At 32.5% G+C, this 23,180-nt stretch overlaps 2 protein-coding genes across 2 annotated transcripts; both read right to left on the reverse strand.

The window, feature by feature from the left end:
• Positions 1-3,522: 3,522 nt before the first annotated feature.
• LOC128171927 (perlucin-like protein) lies at positions 3,523-9,491 on the reverse strand. Its single transcript, XM_052837710.1, has 4 exons — positions 9,191-9,491; positions 8,222-8,289; positions 7,973-8,066; positions 3,523-3,749 (listed from the first exon to the last, which is right to left on the reverse strand). Exons 1-4 carry the CDS (start codon positions 9,489-9,491, stop codon positions 3,523-3,525), a joined length of 690 nt encoding a protein of 229 aa, XP_052693670.1.
• Positions 9,492-15,252: 5,761 nt separating this feature from the next.
• On the reverse strand, positions 15,253-17,172 carry LOC128173856 (uncharacterized). The gene has a single exon (XM_052839538.1). It carries the CDS (start codon positions 17,170-17,172, stop codon positions 15,253-15,255), a length of 1,920 nt encoding a protein of 639 aa, XP_052695498.1.
• Positions 17,173-23,180: the final 6,008 nt, after the last annotated feature.

Genomic DNA, 23,180 nt, shown 5'->3' on the forward strand with positions numbered 1-23,180 from the left:
AGTATCAGACAATTGCAAACAGCTAAATTAACATAGATTGAAACAACTAATTCAAACTCATCATTTTTGAAGCATGTTTTAAGAAATCAAGTACAATTACAAATTCAAACTTTCAAGACCCCGTCTTTCAGTACTCTCTGTACCTTGATTTATACTTATTGTTAGACCATTATTTATCAAACAATTGTCTAGAGATTTGTTTTCGTTTACCCGACTACGACAACGAACACAAAGGTGTAATTGGTCTGCAGATTGAATATTAATATAATGATAATATTAATTATAAATAATTATATATCATTATTATATAATATTAATAAATATTAAATTGAATATTTGTGACACAGATGTCCCATCTTCCTCTGTTACAATCACTGTATATCTGGACTGCTCGTCTGCATGAAAAATATAAAAGTGTCAATATTATGATTATTTTAAATGCAGCTCATAGTATACACTATTTGCTGTAATGACAGTATCACGGTTGTCGTATTGTTTAATTCTACAGAGAGCGACAATAACAACAAAAATATACAAAACATTTAACACCTGTCTCAAAAGAATAACATGTATCTTGTAACAGTGTTTTTTTAATGTATCTAATTACACGGTTTTTATGTTGCATCGATGAAAAAATGTTGATATCCTAATGTGTAAAAGGTCAATGCTTTGTAATCATTAATCATATACTCAATTTGCCAATAACTATAATAATGTATTTATTCTGACATTCAGAGACTATTTCCAAATAATTATTGTTATTAAGTGCTAAAATTTATGCGTTCATTTAAATATTTAACAATCAATACATCAAAAATTAACAATCATTTATTCATTAACTTATTTTTTTTTTACACATTTACATATTTCGGGCTCATAATTTACTTAATAATGCTGCCTTTAAATAGAGCCAATAAATTGACGCCTTTTTTAAATCCGTTTGTAATTTATGGTACTTTCTTTATAAAATTGGCTACTGAAAGAAGTTTTAGTTATCTCTCTTTCTCCAGTCTTTCTATTTCTGCTTCAATAATATATTTGTATGACTATTCCGGTACCCCTTGACATTGTTTCTGTCAATAGCCATCCTTTGATATCTGGAGATTAGACATTGCGGTCAGCGGGGCAGCCACTGTGACAGAAACATTTTTTTCAATGTATATAGAATAAAAGAAAAACTGATCAGTGAATGATGCTTTGTTTATTATTGATGATCTCAAATCATCAACAAATATAACCTGCAAGCGCAACCATTCTAATGAGACAAACTCCCATAACAGAGGGGCTTGGCCTGTCCATTGCAACCAATCAGAAACGTTTGTAAATACTTTTGGTTTGTATAAACAGAAAAAACAACAACAAACATTCAGATGTATCCTTCTAACCACGGATGGGGGAAGTCCATTGCAATATCAGAAACGCTACCGCACCAGTTAACAGACCCCGTGTTATTTAGCATCTAGAAGTTGGAAAATTATCTTGGGGCAAAACTGAAATGTCACACATTAATTGTTTAACCATGACGCGTGACTGCAAGATATATTTTCTTGTGTTCGACAGGTTGGATTTACGTTGTGCAATATGGCCCAAGCTTTGCCTTATTATCTCATTTTTACATCATTATGAAAACTATACATTTCGTAAAAGATTTAAATGAACTTGATTCACAAACAGATACACGTTTTTCTTCCTTATTATTTCCACTAACGTATTAAATAAATGTACAAATAATTTTATATAGTTGAAGCAAACGGATTAGCCTGTTATATTTTTTAGAACTTTATATTAGACTTAAAAAACAAAATACATTTAAACCAAGCACAAGTCTGCTGATTTTTGTTGTAATGATACGAATTTGCGCCGTTATTAAACGCGTTCGTTTACTGCAATAATAATGAATCCAAGGTCTTTCATAGAGGTTAGGCGACAATTAGACGGTTTTTCCATGTATGTATTAAACTCGCATGTATCAGCAACTGTCTGTTTAAGTTTCCATTTATGCTACAAGGACGGTTGTTTGTTACTAGGACTGCAATTCACAATGGCATAATAAGATCTTTGGGGCATTTTTAAAATGCAAACCGCTGGATGGATTACACTAATCTAAATAAGATAAATATTACCTTGTGAATACCTAGCCCTACGAAGTCATTGTACAAGGTCTTAAATCGCACATACAAATACCTAGATGTATGTCATTTAACAATTTTCAACATATAGTTGAAAAATATTCTTCACCAAGATTATTCTTTGATTTGATAAAAAAAGTTACTTTCTCATAAAACCGTTGATATTTTTAAGGCCTTTACGGAGTTTAATTCTCTGTCATCCTAATACACTTGTTTTCTATCTATCTATCTATCTATCTATCTATCTATCTATCTATCTATCTATCTATCTATCTATCTATCTATCTATCTATCTATCTATCTATCTATCTAATTGCCTCCCTCCATCCATTACTCCATCCATTCAACAACCAATCTATTACTGCTCTTTACGAGTCGCAGTACAGAATACAATTAACATCAATTGCCTATCTTCTTGCATTTTTTCCGCTTGAAGGCGATGAAATGCATCGAATGTATCAAACCATATCCCACTAACTGTAAAAAAAAATATCGATGAAATCATTGGACATGTAACTGCTTGAAAGCCGTAGCGTCAATTTTCAAGCTTGATCTGCAAAGTACAACGAGATCATTTAAAATTAATGTAATCTATTATAAGACAACTACCATCATACATTACCCGACAATACGTACCATTTATTTATCGAGGTCACAATGCTTAAGCATACAAAATAACTTACAGAAGAACATTCTCGGAGTTTCGGAGTTTTGTCCATTGTTGACTAATGAAATATATTAAAAATGTCTAAAGTCTTAACAAAACACCCAAAAACAATATAACAAGCACTTGACCATAGGTATCCGTATTACTTTTCCCACAATTTAATATGAATATCAAGGTGTTTTTTTTATTTTCTACATAATTCCTTTAAAGTACTGGGAAAACGTTACCAAATCAAATATGACGTCAAAATTTTTTTAGAGCTAGAAGACACCTTTGAATCAATATTACAATATGTGCTACAGAATGTGTCATGTTAATTAAAATTACATAAACTGCTTACATTACGGAGAATACGTTGTATAATCTGATGATAAAAAAAATAACGAATATAGGTCCATTTTAAGATTGGCCTTTCACCTCCTATACACATTTTATAGACTTTAAACTTACAGCTAGGAATACAATACAAGCTAGACGAACACGAAATACAATACTTATAAAATAAGTGACAACGATAGACCGAATACATTGCTTAAGTTGCACTTGGTTTTAAATATATCACTTTATATATATATATATATATATATATATATATATATATATATATATATATATATATATATATATATATATATATATATCACAAATATTCACATGTTATTATTATCCAAGCAAAATATAAAGATACATTGAGTAATCAAAATCAATAAAAATACTCCGACAATTTTAAGCAACTTCCCTTTCGCAAATGTAAAAATGTTCATCATCACACTGACCATCCACCCATTTTAAGTTAAAGGTTGGGTAAATATGAAGGCAGTTCTCGTCATTAAGATCGTCTGGCTGTCCATCTGCTGTGGCCCAAGCACTGTATGTAAACAATTCATCGGTTGACGCCCACACCCAGGTTCCCTCTGTTACCAGATCATTTCCGCCGAACCATACACTTTCTCCTAGTTATTAAATACATCAGATATTTCAGAGTTATTAATATTATTTTACATAAGCAAAACTATAATGTAAAATATAATGTATAAATACAGTATTTATTCTCTTGTGTATTTCCTCTACACAAAATCAGGGCGAATTAACCTGTTATCCAATTAAGAGAACAATAAACGTGAAATATATCAATTATATCTTCTCATGTCTGTTACTGTGGTTTCATGAAATTCTTGAGCATCAGGTTTTTTTTGCTTTAGCTAAATGTACAGTTTGCATACTGAACAACAAGTTAAACCTCAAATTTCTTACTTTTTTCTCTTTAAGCAACTATTTAGTTCAGTATTTGGTATAAACAACTAAGTTTAAATAATGTTTATATATATATTTTTTAAATCACATTTGATCAAGATGGCCTGACACCCCTTTTAATATTTATTGTCCTCAAACTACTTCTATTATAGACTGTACATAAAAGGCAGATATTTTCTTCGTTTGTGCATTTTATGTGGTGTTTTGGGAGCAGGAACATTCCCTAGAAAATGAAATTCGAAAATTAATCTTGAATTATTCAACAAACGCAATTGTTTTTCACTGCTGCATCTAATATGTAATGCAATTAGCATGTTACTGAGAAAGTTTATGTGTTGTTGTGACGCCCGAATAACTATTGATAACGTTTCAGTTGAAACTGAATATACTTAAAGAGTTTATGCGAAGTATTGCATGAGCTATGATTTGACAACAATTCTCAAGCAGAAACTAGTTGTGCAAACAAAGCGATGTGGTTTTTAAAAGAACAAACTTGTTTGTACATCCCCCACCTTAAACCCCCACCCCTCCCTCCCAACCCTGCCACAGAAAAAAGTAGGTCAAACATTTCCTTACACTCTAGTTTGCATGATACCAGAAACATATATCCTTTAATATAAATAATTAGAAAATATACGTAATACAGCCTAGATATATTTGCTCCCTAAAAGACCTTGTGTTTATTTTCTGATTTATCAATCTCATTCAAAATAGCAACACTCAATTATTAGTGGCGTAGTTATATGATAATTCCTTTATAAACAAGTACACGCATGTAAGATTGGTTCAATTTTTAATTGAATCCTACGTTATTGTTTCAGAAAAGTGTTGGTCGAGTACCTTCAAAACAAATTTGTAGATTTGAATATTATTGATATTTTGTAACAAACGAACGCGCTATCTGGTTACAGATCAACAGTTTGTTAAAAAAAAAGTTAATTATCATTTGTGAATATTGATGCACCTTAATGAGATACACCACTTTGATATTCATGAGATAATTGGTAGATAAACATCGACCACGCGATAATTAATGCATCTACAAGCAACAAACTGCCGATTTTGTTTCTGGAAATCATCAAACATAATTTACACGGTATACCCCCAGCGGTGTCAATAACCACGCAAAAAAGGGGGAGTTTAAGTTATTGTAGGAATTTGAAATGCAGAGTATAATTTGAGAGTTTTAAGGTATAACCGCACATGATAGAATGGTAAAAATATGATTCAATTAATCGTAAATTTGATAGATCATACCAAGACATCATGCATGAAATTTCATTAAAAAATATATAGGGTAGAATAGATTTGACACGCTCTTTTTAAATCAATATCAATGCCAAACTATAACTTAAAAAAAGGGAATAAGATATATTTTATGGAAAACTATCTATTCTACATGGGATTGTATATTGCAAATCTTTTAATAAATTTGTAGAAATAATCTCAACGATGTGCAATATGTATACATGACTATGCATTCACTAAATATAATGCCTATTACAAAGAGTTCATTCCAGCTAATGACTTTCTTTACTTTGAAATAAATTACTGGAAATTTCTTAAACATGATTTATCTCTCTTTCTCTCTCTCAATGGGCATGAACAATTACAGTTAATTACAGTATAAAAACGCTATATGATCGGCGTCTTTAGCTTCTATAATTCTAAGATTGTCTCTTAAATTAAGCTTCAGAATCTATAAACGATTGGGCTGCGTCTTACGTTCGACAGTTCGTTTTAAAATAGATGCCACTGATTCGTTGTCATATTAATAGATTGAAATGATAAATTTAAGGTGGATCCGCTTGCTTATTTATTCATTAATTGTGTTTTTTTATTTGATCTATATAAAGAATTCCATTATGTTTGAAATGAGAATGTGATCTTAGCTTTGAAAACTCAGAAAACTTTTTTGTGCCACACATAATAACTCGGGTTTATATTTTTCAATTGATTCAACTAACCTTTAATATTAAAACGCGCCATAGGTCTTCAAAGATTTTATGAATTTTCCCCTTTTCTTAATGATAGAATTTCTGTATGATTGCTCAAACTTTTGTACATACTATTGCTATTTTTAAAGACATTTTTTACCATTTCTCTGTACGTAATTGTGGATATTGAAGAACAGGTGTATAAATGATTTGACTAGCTAAAAATGACCCCATGCGGATTTATGCATTTCTCATCTTCCAAAAATAAATTTCTATATCGAGTTTGAAAAATGAAGGTTGAAGTTTAAATTAGATTGAAATTAAGTTTGTAAAAGGTTTTCACCATAGCAATGTCATGAAGATTGTCTAATGGTGACAAATCAATGTTACGGAACAAAATGTTTTTTCGACTAGACAAAAACATCGAGTGCATGCGTACTCAGGTTCCATTTTTAACGATGTAAATAACTATATAATAAAAACATATGTGAAAATCGTAGTTGAGAATACCTGCGTTTTATACTCCCAAAGGAAAATTATTAAGGTTAAAAATCATTAGTTTTCAAAAGTGCGTCAATTAGCCCATTTAAGTGACACCATGGTTGAAAATATTTTTGACAGTAATGACTAATATCAAGATTTAAGCGAAAGAGTTTCTCTGGTAATGTTTTTTTGAATATTTGATGTTGATGCTTTACTTTAAAAAAAAAAAACTTATTAAAGTTAGATAAAAATTTGAGGCAAATACTTTACCGGTTTAAAAACAACCCTTTTACCAATAAGAAATAGGTTAAAACGGGTTCAATTTAATAATCTGAAACTGCCCAAGTCAAAACCTAGAGACTGGATAATGTAGCGATATATTTTTTTTTATATATTAAAGACAGATATACTTTACAAATTGGCTCATGCATGATGTAATTGTGTTACAGCTTTATATTAAAGCTATACACGCTATAATTTGCGTCAATTTTGAATAAAGGGGAAAATGTATTTGTTTGATTACTAATAAAAGTTACCTTTATTCTGTTAATTATAATGCTCAATTCGATCACGTAACAAATATATCAAATATTAAACAATAAAAAATATTTATTTTCCTGCCAGGAAAGTAATGCCTCCTCGTGAATATCAATCTATCACGTGATATCGACAGCTACATTTAGCCTATCATACCAAAACTGGTGAAGGGTCAACATCTTCATAATTGTGATAGTTTCACAAAGGAAAGGATATTTTCAGTAAAGCATAAATTTGTCCGATATACGAGTACAAACAAAAGAAAAAAATACAAGCCTGTGAGTAGATATGAATACTTCCTTTAAAAAAATGACGTAGACCTGTGTTTTTCCCCTATGTGCTATTTATAGATCCTATAAGTGTTAATGCAGAAGTAAGGGTATCGTGAATGACAAGCGTATTTTACTCATTATACATGTATGTATTTCAATTTAACAACTGTTAAGCATATTAAAAATCAAGTTGGATATTTAATTAGGCAAACAATAACGACCATCTAGTTCTCCGCGAACATGCGCAATCAGGTCGGTTTGCTCTTCCTTCATCAATATTCATGAAAAGGTATATTTTCCTGGCAGGAAAAGAAACAATTAAAAATCTATATCTTTGTAACGAGATGGAATTCACCCTTGTAATTTACAGATTAAGGATTACTTTTATAAGTAGACAAACACATGCGTTTTCACTGTCATTCAAAATTGACGCAAATTATAGCGTGTATAGCTTTAAATTGAAACTTGACAGTGAATATTATCTGAACACAGAGCCAATGCAAATTAAAAAAAAAACTATGACTATTAAACGCTTGTCAACAACATTTTGAATGCTAGTTCGTTGTTTCTCAGTCTGATTTCATGATTTTTTCATACTTTCCAACAACATATTTGAATGCAAATCTAGAGAGAGAGAGAGCACTACAGCTAAACATTGGTAAAAATTTTATTTTTTTATGAATGAAAACTAACCTGGCAACTCCACTTTAGCAAGGGAGTTAATGAAATCGTCTTCTGCATCAGATTCAATTTCAACTAATTTAGCACTTCTCCTCTTACAATCCAACTAATAAAATTTAAAAACCAAAAATCATAAACAAAATTCACTATACTCATGCTGCAGGAAGCAATAAAAATATCAAGTTCAATTTTGTTTATAAATTTTATTAAGAGACTTGAAATGGTTGCAAACAAAAACCAAACAAAGGCCGTAACACTCACCAAAGCATCATACCATTTGTATTGGGTGCGCCCAATTAAATATTCGGAGCGCTGGAATCTAGTCCATGCTAAAAAAATATCATTTAATAGAAGCTTAAATCATAAATAAAAATTCACATAATAAACTTATTAAACGTATTCAAATTGCAGCTAAATTAAAATAAAAAATACAATAAACAGAAAATCATGCTCAAACTCGACAAAGATTAATACATCAATGTAAAGATACATATTTATAGAATCACAAATTATTAGTAGTAGTTTTGTTCTATCTCATTTTATTTTAAGGAATATACTTAAGATAATTATGGTCATCACGTGATAATTCAATAAGACAGTAATGTAATACCCGATTGTATAGCAATGCCATTTATTTAAAAAGATAACACTCAGCTTACGGTCTGAATTGAAACAGTTATTTAATACAATGATTTTTTTTATAAAAGAGTCAAGAATGTTCTAAATTGTTCATATGCTTTCTTAGCCCACCTGTGTACTTGCCACGGAAATCCTTTTCTTTCTAATATTAATATTTTTTTTAGTTTATTTAATTAGTATAAAGCTGCAGGTCTGTAGCTCCCGGTCTGAAAAAATGGATAGACGAGTTGGGAGTTACATATCAAACTTGTCAGAAAGTAACAATGTACGGGGTTTTATCAGTCGGTACATATAAACAATGTTAAAACCGAGAACTAGGTCCACCAGCTTCCATATCTACTCAATTGCTTTGATGGGGTTTTTGAGTAGATACAAAGTTTGTATGATTGTATGATTGCAAAAATATAAAAGAACGTAGGCCTTAATTGTCCCTCTTGATATTTTTAAATTAGTTAGTCAATCGAAAAAAGAAAGAAAGTTATCCACCTTAAGTTCATTTTTACTGATGTATAACTTAATTAACAGTAAATGTATTAGAATATATGGGAAAACAGAGTAAATGACGATGAAAATAAAGTCTTATGCACATACCTCGTTTGTAGTATTTCCAACCAGCATTGTTGACAAATGTGCTATTTCGCCTACAAGAAGCATGAATACGGCATGCCTGGATCGTGGGATTAAACCCAAAACATTCGCAAAAGTCGTATCGAAGGCAGACAGCGGAGCAATATGTTAGAGAAAAAGCCATGCTCTCTTTTCTAAAACCACTTACCACGCGTTTATTTTCGAGGGTAGGTTCCTCAAAATACATATCATTCCTCAATTTGATTGTTAAAATGCCTAACATATTTAGTGCTGCTGTAGCGATCCAAAGATATATGTTGCGCATTTTGCGTTGATTCAAGCTATCCTGTTCGATATATAAACTATTGAAGTGTCAGATGCATCCTTTTAACCCAATGCAGAAACCCAGAACTTTCAATTGTCTATTCTGTAATTTATATGCTGTTTCAAGTTATAAATGTTAAAAAGACTAGTTAGACATTAATTGTCATCCATTCATAATTAGATTTTAGAAACAAAAAGTAATCAGTATGCATTACTCCTCTAATGCATTTCAATTTCCAAATCAAACATGCTTAAGACTATTTTTATGTGAAGTTTTATTCAACAAATGTGACGTAATATCTAAAATTGTTATAAGCTATTAACGTCTTTAATAGTTACAAGAAAAAAAAGCAGCTAAGTAATGAATTATGTAGTTTTCGTTGAATATATTTTAATTTTCAAAGGACACATTCTAACAGGTAATTGTAACTGTGTTTCATCGTGTAAGTATTTGCTGTACTCAATAAATACGGTTAAATGGGAACTCAGGAATTGCTTTTCAATTTATTTTTTCATAAGCCTTTGAAATGATTCAGGGAAAAAAAATGAATTGAATTCCTAACCTAATTCAATTATATTCAGGGCTATCATAAGTGCAATTCGTTTTTGGTTTTTAAACTTTAAATGGGCTTTTTAAATAGATATATCATTCAATATTGATATCATTCAATTGCTTTATTTTTCAAAGAACGTCAGTGGTCAAGATTCGAAGTAAGTATAAAGCTTCGTTGTAATGAACTTTTTGTACAGAAAGGTCATTAAGTAGAAAATACCAGTCGCATACTCCTTTCCGGTAATACCTGTGGTTCTTTGTATTTATTTGATTGTGCTGTTCTGTGTTTCATTGCTTTGTAATAGATTACTTATATTTACTAGAATAAATGAAAAAATATTGATATATGATCGTTTGACCTCCTTCATTTTTAGATGTTTGTCTGCAAAAGTTATTACAAATCGAACAAAAGAAATCAAAGTTCTTGTTTAATAAAAGATTGAAATTAATGGATGAGATTTGATTAAATCTGGTTCGTTAAATTATTTGATTATTCATAGTTTCTAAAATGAAATTCACATTTTTGTGCAAACTGCTGAAAGAAAACATCAGTTAAATGCATTTTTCCAAAAGAAAACATCAATATCATGCAATTCACTGATGAATTACATCGGTATCATGCAGCTCCCTAAAGGAATACAGAGCACCATTCAGTAAGGACTACATCATCATCATGCAATTACCTATAAAAGGATTACATCGGTATCATGCAACTTTTTGAAAGACTACATTGTGGTCATGCAATTCTTTGTAAGAATACATAAGTATCATGCAAATATCTGTAGGACTACATCAGTACCATGCAACTCTCTGTAGGACTACATTAGCATTATGCGACTCCCTATAGGACTACATCAGCATCATGCAACTCTCTGTAAGACTACATCATTATCATGCAACTGTCTGTACGACTACATCAGCATCATGCGACTCTTTGTAAGACTGCATATCCATCATGCAGCTCTCTGTAGGACAACATCTTTATCATGCAACTCCCTGTATGACTACATCGGTATCATGCAACTCTCTGTAAGACTACATCAGCATTATGCAACTCTCTGTAGGACTACATCACCATCATGCAACTCCTTCTAGGACTACATCAGTATCATGCAACTCTCTGTAGGACTACATCAGTATCATACAACACTTTCATGCAACTCCCTGTAGGACTACATTAGTATCATGCAACTCTCTGTAGGACTACATCATTATCATGCAACTCTCTGCAGGACTACATCACCATCATGATACTCTCTGTAAGACTACAACAGCATTATGCAACTCTCTGTAGGACTACATCAGCATTATGCAACTCTCTGTAGGACTACTTCACCATCATGCAACTCTCTGTAGGACTACATCACCATCATGCAACTCTGTAGGACTACATCACCATCATGCAACTCTCTGTAAGACTACATCAGCATCATGCAACTCTCTGCAGGACTACTTCACCATCATGCAACTCTGTAGGACTACATCACCATCATGCAACTCTCTGTAGGACTACATCACCATCATGCAACTCTCTGCAGGACTACATCACCATCCTGCAACTCTCTGCAGGACTACATCACCATCCTGCAACTCTCTGCAGGACTACATCACCATCATGCAACTCTCTGCAGGACTACATCACCATCCTGCAACTCTCTGCAGGACTACATCACCATCATGCAACTCTCTGCAGGACTACATCACCATCATGATACTCTCTGTAAGACTACAACAGCATTATGCAACTCTCTGTAGGACTACATCAGCATTATGCAACTCTCTGTAGGACTACTTCACCATCATGCAACTCTCTGTAGGACCACATATCCATCCTGCAACTCTCTGCAGGACTACATCACCATCATGATACTCTCTGTAAGACTACAACAGCATTATGCAACTCTCTGTAAGACTACAACAGCATTATGCAACTCTCTGCAGGACTACATCACCATCATGCAACTCTGTAGGACTAAATCACCATAATGCAACACTCTGTAGGACTACATCAGTATCATGCGACTCTCTGTAGGATTACATCAGTATCATGCAAAACGCTGTAGGACTACATCATCATCCTTCAACTCTCTGTAGGACTACATCAGTACCATGCGACTCTCTGTAGGATTACATCAGTACCATGCGACTCTCTGTAGGACTTCATCAGTATAATGCAACTCTCTGTAGGACTACATCAGTATCATGCGACTCCCTGTAGGACTAAATCAGTATCATGAATTTCTCTGCAGGACTACATCACCATCATGAAACTCTCTGTAGGACTACATCAGCATCATGCAACTCTCTGTAGGACTACATCAGCATCATGCAACTCTCTGTAGGACTACATCAGCATCATGCAACTCTCTGTAGGACTACATCAGCATTATGCAACTCTCTGTAGGACTACATAAGCATCATGCAACTCTCTGTAGGACTACATCAGCATCATGCAACTCTCTGTAGGACTACATCACCATCATGCAACTCTCTAATGGTTTACATCGGTATCATGCAACTCCCTTAGGACTACATCAGTATCATGCAACCCTCTGTAGGACTACATTAGTATCATGCAACTCTCTGTAGGACTACATCAGTATCATGCAACTCTCTGTAGGACTACATCAGTATCATGCAACTCTCTGTAGGACTACATCAGTATCATGCAACTCTCTGTAGGACTACATCTGTATCATGCAGCTCTCTGTAGGACTACATCAGCATCATGCAACTCTCTGTAGGACTTCAACGTTTTTGTACAATTCTCCAAAAGACTACGTCGTGTTTATGCAGATGAAAAACTAACTGAGTATTATTGGTATTGTCCAGCTCTCTGTAAAGGAACTTATACTGTTAAATCATGCCATAATATTTATCAATATATGTTTATGAGCAATCCATTGAATTTTTTTTGACTGGAAAACACCAAGCGTATGATTTCGAAAATACCATGTTTGAATTTTATGTGTATAATTTTGTAGTCTGCAGTCTATTCTTCCGAAGGCAATATATATAAAAAAAATGACGACACTTATTTTTGCGTTCATAATGGCGAAAATTGGGCTATTTACTGAAGTTATAGATAAACAACTATTAGATATAGATGAAAAACATCAAAAATATCTTTACATATATTCTCTGATGAAATTGCTGTAATTTGTACAATCTGTGAAGTTCGTGTGTCAAATGTGAAATGCGAAAAAATGGACAATATAAGTTAGAACCATTTCTTGTAACATAATAATTAAGTTTAAAGTCATTTAGTACGATTTTTTTTAACATACAAGCAATAAAAGTAATTTTTAATGAGAAAAATGATTAATCTCTTTTTTAATAATTGCATGCGATTTCGTAGAATACAACTGTAATAGGACTTTTGAATTTGCATATGCATTAGATTATGAAAATAAGTTTTCCAACTTGTTGGCACCCCCCCCCCCCCCCCCCCCGATTTACAATAATCACATATCTTTCTAAAGCTTGTTAATATGAAAATGCATAAAATACTGACTGAATGAATCCATGCAATAAATCCTGTTTTAGTTTGTAAAATAAAAACAATATCGATAAATATCGAAAGGCAGCGGGATATCAAATTGTTAAAATTAAGTTTAACATTTTTTAATAAAATAAAGATTGTTAGGAAAGGTAATTTCTTAATTAAAATTAAAAGTTAAAATGTAGTTGCATTTTTTATTGTTTCTTTTCTTGCCATTTTAAGCTCTTAGCATTTCAATTACTTGTTTTAGGACAAGTCAAAGCATGTGTTTGTTCAGAAATGGTTAACAAACAGTTTTCTTTAATTGAATCCTTAAGCAGTTTAATTCTTATCATATGAACATAACCGATTTAAGATGCTACATGTCATTTGATTTTTAAATATTTAAAACAGAAACTAATAATGATAAGACAAATGTGCAGGAACAAATGACAAACGGATGAAATATCACATATGCTTAATGAAAAGTGTGTGATGTAGTAGTACGTTTCGGGGTCTGCACATACTGTTTATTCATGCACTTCTCGATGTGTTGTCATGTCCGGCGAAGTAAACATTTTTAAAGAGAACATTTTAAAAAGGACTATCTCTGTTAAATAAACAATTTCTGTTCAACAAAAAAATCTATCCTAGCATTAAGTGGTGTGAAGCTTATTATGAAAATACTTAATTTGAGGTTTCAATATTTTTGACCAATTCATAGAGATATATAATACTTTCGATATTATGTGGTTTTTGTTGACATAACACAAATTTTGACTTTGTATTTGCTGGATTACATAAACAAAATTCTTGAAAATAAAGGAATGTATTATTTTTTTATTTCAATTTATTCAAAGTAGTTTTGGATGAAGTTCAACAAAGAAGAAAGGGCAATAAGGGCTTAAAATGGCCTCATCTCAGAAATTATTAATTTTTTACATAAAGTACTGCTATCATCAATTGGTCAGATTTTTCATTTTTGATGTCTAGTTTTTAAATAATTTGGGTTTGAATATGATATTGTTAAAAACCCTAGCACTGTATATTTATGATGTACAGTGTATTTACAACTGACGAATATATATGTTCTTGATGTTAAAACTTTAATTTCTTATGTTTTAAAATTCTTTACAATTTTATCATATTAATTCTGTAATTTAAAATTAAAAATACAATTGGTTTATTAATAAACGTTTTATTTAAATGTATTGTAGTTGCCATAGCAACGAATTTCAAACATTACAATAAATTGTACAAATTAGCATACTAATTATCAAATGTAATATTTCGTATGAAGTCAAACCTTGAAAGTTACAAAACATTTGAATAATTATGCATATATGGAATAAAAATAATAAAGAAATAAACTTTGAAAAGTAAATGAAATGACATGTTTACATTATTATTAAGTGCCCCCACCAAAGTAAACCATTGTCATTTGGTTAGTATTACATTATATAAGCTGTTATTGTACAATTAGTATCTTAATTGAAACTAAGGTCAATGTTCAATCTGCTGTAGACATAAATTAAAGTAACATTAATAATTTTAATGAAGCCTTTTGTTCAATGATTGTCCAAAACAAGAGAAAGCTAATTTAATTTTACATTCAAATATTCTCATTAATGAGCAAAGAAAGAGGTTTTCAAAATCAGTTTAAAGGTTTAATGTTGTACAGATGTCGAAATTGCAAGTTACTTGCAATACCACAAACAACTGATTTCATCATTCTTCCTCACGCACATCTTCATTTTCACTTTCATCGATGGCGAGTGGTTCTGGAATATCCTGTGCGTCCAGTAGATATTTGCTCCAATCACGAAGACTTTCAAAACTTATTTCGTTGAATCGACCAAGTCCCAGATACCATATGATCGACGTGACGTGTGAACATGTCCCTACAACACGACTTCCTACTTTGCATTGACAGTACCATCCAATTACTTGAACTTCACTATACTGAATCCAAACTCGGTAGCCTCTCGATGAGACATGCCGTGACTGAATTTTGGCGCAAAGTAAGTCTGGTTCATGGTTGCATATCAAAACGTCAAAGCTTCCATCACTGTCCAAGTGTTCTCTGGTGTAGCTTGGCGCAAGTTTCAACTGGTACACACCAACTGTCAAATTTCTAATATCCTCTTCACTTAATCTAGGAAATTCAAGAACAGAGGAGGCACTGATTTTTTCCCATCTGCAAGATCGTTTTTCCAGGCCATCAGACTTGATTCTTTCATGGAGGACATTCTGCTGTTTTGATAGATGCAACATTTTACAGCCCAATTGTTCTTCCTTTTCGGCATCTTCTGTGTTTGTTTCTGGCCAATACTTGTTCATCAGAGCGCATACAATTTTTACGTAATCGGCAACGTACGGAATTTGACTGTTGGGAAGAACTCGATCAAGATATTTCCATTGCTTTATACGGCCGTTGACAGATTCTACAATCCAACGTATCTTCGTAATGAGTCGAGTGGTGTTGCTTTCCTCTACTGGGAGTTGGGATTCACCCTTTTTTACAAAAGAAGGCATTTCTGTTCTTACGCCAATTTCGTGCAGCAGTTCGACCGAGTCTCTGAAACCGCGGTCAACGATAATGACATCATTTTCACAAACCCACTGTTTAAATTCTTCAATGTCATTCTGAATTATGTGTTTCATGATTTGGGCATCATTGTTTTTCCCGTCACTGTAATAGGGGCCAATCACACTAAGAATGTATCCACTGGTAGAAACAAACACCATTGGTTTTACCAATGGTCTGTGTTTATGCAAACTGTAGCACTTGCGCTGAAATTTGAACTGCTGACTTTTTTGTATGTAAATATAAGTACCATCGGCCACCAAAATTGCTGGATGCATGCCCTGACCGAATAGAGATTGCGCTAATGGGCGAGTATGTGACGATATGACTTCTTCTCTGCTGATGTGCTGGAAACCCAAGTGTGATGGCACAAAATGTTGCGAAAGATATTTTCGAGCTGATGCAATGGCACGTCGTACAGAGTCCCTGCCTAAATTAAATAATGTTGACAACATTTTATTTGGCATGCCTGTTCTCAGTTTGGTAAGGAATATACCTAAACATGTGCGAACACTGCGTGTACTCGATTCACGGAGTTGTCCTTGAACTTCCAAACAAAGGTCGTCTAAGTTCCTCCTTGATATGCCCGTCAGAGTTAAGATGTCAGAATCTGATAAAGACTTGTCGTTGTCAAAATCAATTCGCTTTTCGTTCCCTTTTATTGCAATATCTCGAATTTCTGTAATTAGGCTCATTAGATCTGAATGGTTAAACATGGATGTACATCTAGATTCAGAAATCTGTTCTGTTGCTTTAGTATTGAAGACATTGTCGGACAAATGTCCAGGGCAGCATCTAGCTCCAACAGGCAATATCAGAAGTTTGTCCAAAAACAGATTATGTCTGGCATTTGTTGGCACAACGACGAGTTTCGGGCCACAACGTTTGCACACAGCACACTGGGAATGGCTACCTCCCACTGATGGTATAGGTAGTGTTATACTTGGTGGTGATCGAGGAGTCGTCTTTGCTTGCTTGGTTGATGGAACGTATTCAGTTTCATTATTAGGTTCAATGTTCTGTCTATTAAACTTCTTGGAATGACCAATAGCTGCATTCATTTCTCGGGAACAACGGATTCTACATTTGTTACAGATTACGCTTCCTGGATTAGATATTTTGGAATGTTCTATAAAGAATCTTTGGTGTAGGAATTTCCGAAGTTGCTTATTTTTGGGTCCAACCAATGGTCGTCTGTTTCTTACTTTTGAACACAGGACGCACGAGTAATATCTATTTGAAGACATGCTGAAAAAAAATGAACAGCGTTTTATAAATATATGTGAAGCATAAATATCTTTTGTATGCAAGTTATAATTATTTGGTTTCTTAAAATTACATTACTTTTAACTAATACATCACAATATACCGTGTTGCTTTTATTTACTTGAATGAGGTTAAATTGTTAACACCTACATGTATGTTATTTTGATGAAAAAAAAAATTATGGTGCGCGGATGCGGATATTCGAACCCCTGCCATTCTAGTCCCAGTGCATGAAGTGCGCGGTGAAACGATAGTAGCCACGTTGACCATGTTTATCGAAGGTAAAATTTATTACAAATACAACAGACACGATCCACACTTTTGCAGATTGGAGCATACGACAGCTTATATTTGAATAAAATGTGTTATTTTAATAATAGAATGATTCAATTTTTCATACATGATTTTTACGGAAGTAATTCTCATTTAATAAAAGATATCTAGACCGCGGTGTTAAGATAACGTGTGATGCAGCACGCCAGCATGCAGCAGTGTTTTTTTCACTGATCAACAAAGAATAAAAATGACCGCTGACCGTTGATTCTAGGCCCTAATTCTCTTTATTCTAAACTATATCGTTAATATTAAACATATTTAAAGACTCTCAATCTTCAAACAAATAAGCGTAGGTAAATAAATCATCCGCCGGCTGCTTCTGTACGAATCATGTATCTGCTACACACTACATACGTATTTTACATAAATAATTGTGTTATAATTCATCATCGATTTAGATTTTATAAACATTGTAACAAACCTGGATGTTGTTCAGCGTTCTTGTGTTAAAATCTCGTATCTAGGACATGCTGTTACATCGACTTTGGATCCTTCGTTGGGATGTATCTAAGGACGCGCTAGAGCAAGATGTCGGCGATGTACAGGTCGTTGCTAAAATATGTCCGATGAAGGATATTCCTTACGTGTATTGTAAATAGTGCTATATACATTAATTATATTTTGTATTGGAAGGAAATTTTACTTGGGAACTCAGAATTTTGTTTTATAATGCCTGTTAAAATGTTAATAAGATATACACCAGACCTTTATTCTTAGATAATATAAGAATACGTTATAAAGTATATTGTGGGACAGTATCTATGAGCAATTAAACATTTACTGGTAGTGTACAAGTATAATCATCTTCACATATTCTTGGATTTTAAAACAACTTTGACTATTTCTTTAGTAGTAAATAAATGACGCAGTTTTAATAACCACGGGAGCAAAATAAAAAATTTTCTCTCTTATTTTAATCAATTTTTTCCTAAATTGATATCCGTTTTTTTTAAATTTGAACCCATCCACAAGCGTGTGCCAAAAAGATATTTAGCTGTAATAAATATGAAGTTATAAGGAATCATACATTTAAAGGAGATTTTGGCACATGACTGTGGAGTGTAGGAATTTTTCGAAAAATGATCATAAAAAATCAATTTTCTTGCCATTTTTACTAAACATGACGTTTCCATGACGATAATATGACGTCATAGGACGTGCAGTTTTTCCTAATTTTCATATTTTCTTGAAGCACTCATTCAGTTGATTTTTTAATGATATCATGAGCAGTGCAGTGCAATCATTTTTTTTTATCAATACTTGAGGCCATTTTGAGCCCTTATTGCCCTTTCTTCTTTTATTAAAATATGGTGTTAAGTAAATTAGCAAGAGCAAAGGTCTTCGTTTCTTTATTGACCGTCGTATGAATATGGTTGGAGAAATAATAACACAGAACAGGATTTAATTTCCCACTGCAAAAAACATACTTTAATTAATGTAAACATTTAGGAAATGAAAGGTACCTACAGATTTATGAAATTCAAGATACAATTTCTTTCAATAATGCCTCATAGCGGAAACTTTTTGATAGGGTGTTTAATGGCTTTTACATTTGGTAAACATAATGAAAGATCAAGATTGAAACAAATATAATCTATGATATATGAAGGAATTATTTACAAAAGTTTGTTAGTTGTTGGCTATAAATAAATATCTAGAAATTAGGACGAAACTTTTAAATCCAATGGACAGTTTTTGATAATCTTTAAACATACAGCTACAAATACAGTACAAATTAGACGAACAAAAAAGACAGTCATCATTATAGTAAATGTAAGCGATAAACAAGATAGATTGCTTACACTCGCACGTGAATTTAAATATATCTTAAGAATAGCCATATTTCATAAATATTTACTGATAAGAAAAAGAATAAAACATAGATAAAATTAAGAAATGAAATCATAAAAATCACTCTGAGAATTTTCCAAAACATCCGGTGCACAAATGTAAAATTGTTCATCATTACACTCCCCGTCGTCCAATTTAAAGTTGAAATTGGGGTAAATATGAAGTTAGCCCTCGTTATTAAGATTAACCTGCAGTCCATCTGCCGTAGACCAACCAGTGTATGAGAACAGATGTTTGGTTGATTCCAACACCCATCTAGACCAACCAGTGTATGAGAACAGATGATTGGTTGATTCCAACACCCATCTAGACCAACCAGTGTATGAGAATAGATGTTTGGTTGATTCCAACACCCATCTAGACCAACCAGTGTATGAGAACAGATGATTGGTTGATTCCAACACCCATCTAGACTAACCAGTGTATGAAAACAGATGATTGGTTGATTCCAACACCCATCTAGACCAAGCAGTGTATGAGAACAGATGATTGGTTGATTCCAACACCCATCTAGACCAAGCAGTGTATGAGAACAGATGATTGGTTGATTCCAACACCCATCTAGACCAAGCAGTGTATGAGAACAGATGATTGGTTGATTCCAAAACCCATCTAGACCAACCAGTGTATGAGAACAGATGATTGGTTGATTCCAACACCCATCTACCCCCTGTTTCCAAATCTTTCCCTCCAAGCCATATCTTTTTTCCTGATGGAAAAATATGTCAGTTTTCAATAGCATTTCACATAGTTAAAAAAAATAATTTTTATGAACGCAGTTTTTAACTACTGTGTAGTTCCGTCAAGTCACAAAAAAATGAAAAGTAAGAAAATGAAATTAAAAAACATACTTCAATATTCAACAAACGAGACAGCCTAACTACTGCATCTAATCTCAAATGTAGTTATCATGTTACTGATTATTATATGTATGTGTTTAACGCCTGATTAACTATTGATAATATTTAAGTTCAAGCTGAATGTTATTAAAGTGTTCATGCCAAGTAAATAGTAGCACCAAAGAAGTGTTGAAGTTTACCATAATGAATCGTGTTAGGATAACACTTGTTTGTACACCTCAGCTTTTACTCAAGCATTGTACTCTTCACCTCTGCCATCCAGCTAAATTTTGTCATCACTTTTGTATCAATGCTGTGGAATTGAGTTTTTCACTTTAGAATTGACAGTATTTTCTCTGATAATAAATAAATGACCAATAGTTACAAGTAAACAATTAATGGTAGAACGAGTTACATTTATAATTGATATGAATATAAAATAGTTTAATACTGTACAATTTATGTAAAAGGCTATTGACGTAAAGAATGTATGGACTGTTACAAGTGATGACTTTATTTGAAAAATAAAATGCTTGACAATTTTTAAGACAAGACCATAATCTCTCTCTCTCTCTCTCTCTCTCTCTCTCTCTCTCTCTCTCTCAATTAGAATGAATGTATGAATAATCATAGCTAAATATGGTGGAATAATGTTATAGGATTCAGCTTCAAACTCTGAGAAGAATCGGAGATTATTTTATTTCGTTCAATGGTTTGTTTTAAAATAGATGCCTTTGATTTGTTGTCTTATAATTGATAGATTGAAATGATACGGTAAAAGCGGCGCCGCTTGCTCAAATATTTATGAGTTGTTTTTAAATCTTTATCTAAATACGGAATGCTATTATTTTTCAAATAAAGCGTGAGATCGGCCCTTCAAAATCTCCGATGACGTTAATCCACCAGGTATAATAACCAAGACTTTCGAATTTCTAAGAGTATTAACTAAATTCACCCTTCATATTAAAAGTGGTTTAATATCATTAGATTTTCATTAATTTTCTTTTCACCAATTTTATATCTTGATGAAATGCTATAACTTTTGTAAACGCTTTTTTTATTTGTGAAATATATTTGCTCTCTCTGTATTTAAATGAGCATAGAGCAGTTTTCTAAGTAAACTGGTTAAATACAAATGATTGCATGATTAGCATAGTCTTATTACATATTACTTTTTCTTTAAAACATATGATTTTCTATCTTACTCTGAAAGTTACATAAATTTATAAATAAATTTTGATAATGGTTTAAATCCTCAAAAAGTGGCCCCAAATATTGTCTTTGATTATCTAATGTTTTGTAGCAATGCTTTAAGAGAGAGAGAGAGAGAGAGAGAGAGAGAGAGAGAGAGAGAGAGAGAGAGAGAGAGAGAGAGAGAGAGAGAGAGAGAGAGATTAGAGGCAGAAAGAAAGAGATAGAGAAAAGTAAAAAATAATTGACAGAGAAACAGAAAAAAGAAAGAAAGAAAAGAGAGAACGAATGAACGATTGAAAGAAAGAGAGAAGTAAGAAATTAATGAAGCTAAGTACAACGCGTTCATGAATTCGTACTGGGAAATCATATAAAAATGGCAGTGTAGTCCTAGAGGTTTAAAACAAACGTGCAACAAAGACGGAATACGAGTTAATACAATTATTTTTTGAAGAATACAATTTCGGGGTAAAATCCAAATTTAAAATATATATTTTTTTTAATTCCAATGAATTGTATTGCTAAAGCAAGTACGCTTAGCAGCAATTATGATTACAATGCTCCGATTCCTTCATAACACCCCAATGGGCGCTTTGTTACTTGGATGACAGTAAAAGTCAAAAGTTCTTTAGTTTATAATAAAACATGTAGTGTGGTGCTGTTCAGAACGTAAACAAGAATAACATATACCGATTACAGAGAGAGAGAGAGAGAGAGAGAGAGAGAGAGAGAGAGAGAGAGAGAGAGAGAGAGAGAGAGAGAGAGACTCAGTGACTGAGTTAAAAGAATTAAAGTTTGAAAAAAGAATTAAAAGCACTGTGCGCTATGTTTGTCAGCATAATTTGGCTATTCCAATAGCTCTTTCGTAAATTGCGCATTTTTTAATTGAATAAGGCAATTTTTTAAATCATAATTTCGGAAAGGGAATAAATGTTAAAAAACGTAAATATAAGCAGTGAACTTTATTTTAAAGATGTGGTCCCATACCTGCAGTGTGTGCAAACAGATTGAAGAAATGCACACCTACCGCGTTATGAAAGTCTGTTTGCACACACCTTTACAGTAATGAGACTACATCTTTTAAGAAATAAAAAGGGGGGGGGGGGTGTTTATTTTTTTGACAAATTTTGTTTTAATTTTTCGACTTGTAAATGCGAATAAAATAGGAATGTTCACCTTATTGTCGTCATAACTGATAAAAAGTGCCTGAATGCATAGTAAAATATAAAAGGAGTATATTAAAAAAGAAAGTAATGTTATATAACTTGTTAAAATTGAAAAATAATGAACAACTGTTAACCTAAAGAAATAGTTTCAGAAAACAACCAGTAACATCAACAATCCATGTCTTAATACATATTTAAGATGAATCAATACTTTGAATGGTGCCATGCTTAAATGTACCGCAAGATGCTTACCGCAACAATGCAAGATGCTTACCACAACAACGCAAGATACTTACCGCAACAACGCAAGGTGCTTACCGCAACAATATTTGTTCATTTATGTTTTACTTTTTCATACAAAAATTCTAAACCTAATTTGCGATTTTTAGATTTGAAATATAAAATGCTTAATACAATATT

Source organism: Crassostrea angulata, chromosome 2 (assembly GCF_025612915.1).
Source record: "Crassostrea angulata isolate pt1a10 chromosome 2, ASM2561291v2, whole genome shotgun sequence".
Classification (NCBI taxonomy): Eukaryota; Metazoa; Mollusca; class Bivalvia; order Ostreida; family Ostreidae; genus Magallana; species Magallana angulata.

Excerpts from the sequence above, each read along its gene's own strand:
- LOC128173856 (XM_052839538.1), bottom strand. The coding sequence starts at position 17,172 with ATGAATGCAGCTATTGGTCATTCCAAGAAGTTTAATAGACAGAACATT.
- LOC128171927 (XM_052837710.1), bottom strand. The coding sequence starts at position 9,491 with ATGCGCAACATATATCTTTGGATCGCTACAGCAGCACTAAATATGTTA. Across the intron at positions 8,290-9,190 it reads TTGGAAATACTACAAACGAG|CATGGACTAGATTCCAGCGC; the intron begins GTATGTGCATAA and ends ATATTTTTTTAG. Across the intron at positions 3,750-7,972 it reads TGCTAAAGTGGAGTTGCCAG|GAGAAAGTGTATGGTTCGGC; the intron begins GTTAGTTTTCAT and ends TTTAATAACTAG.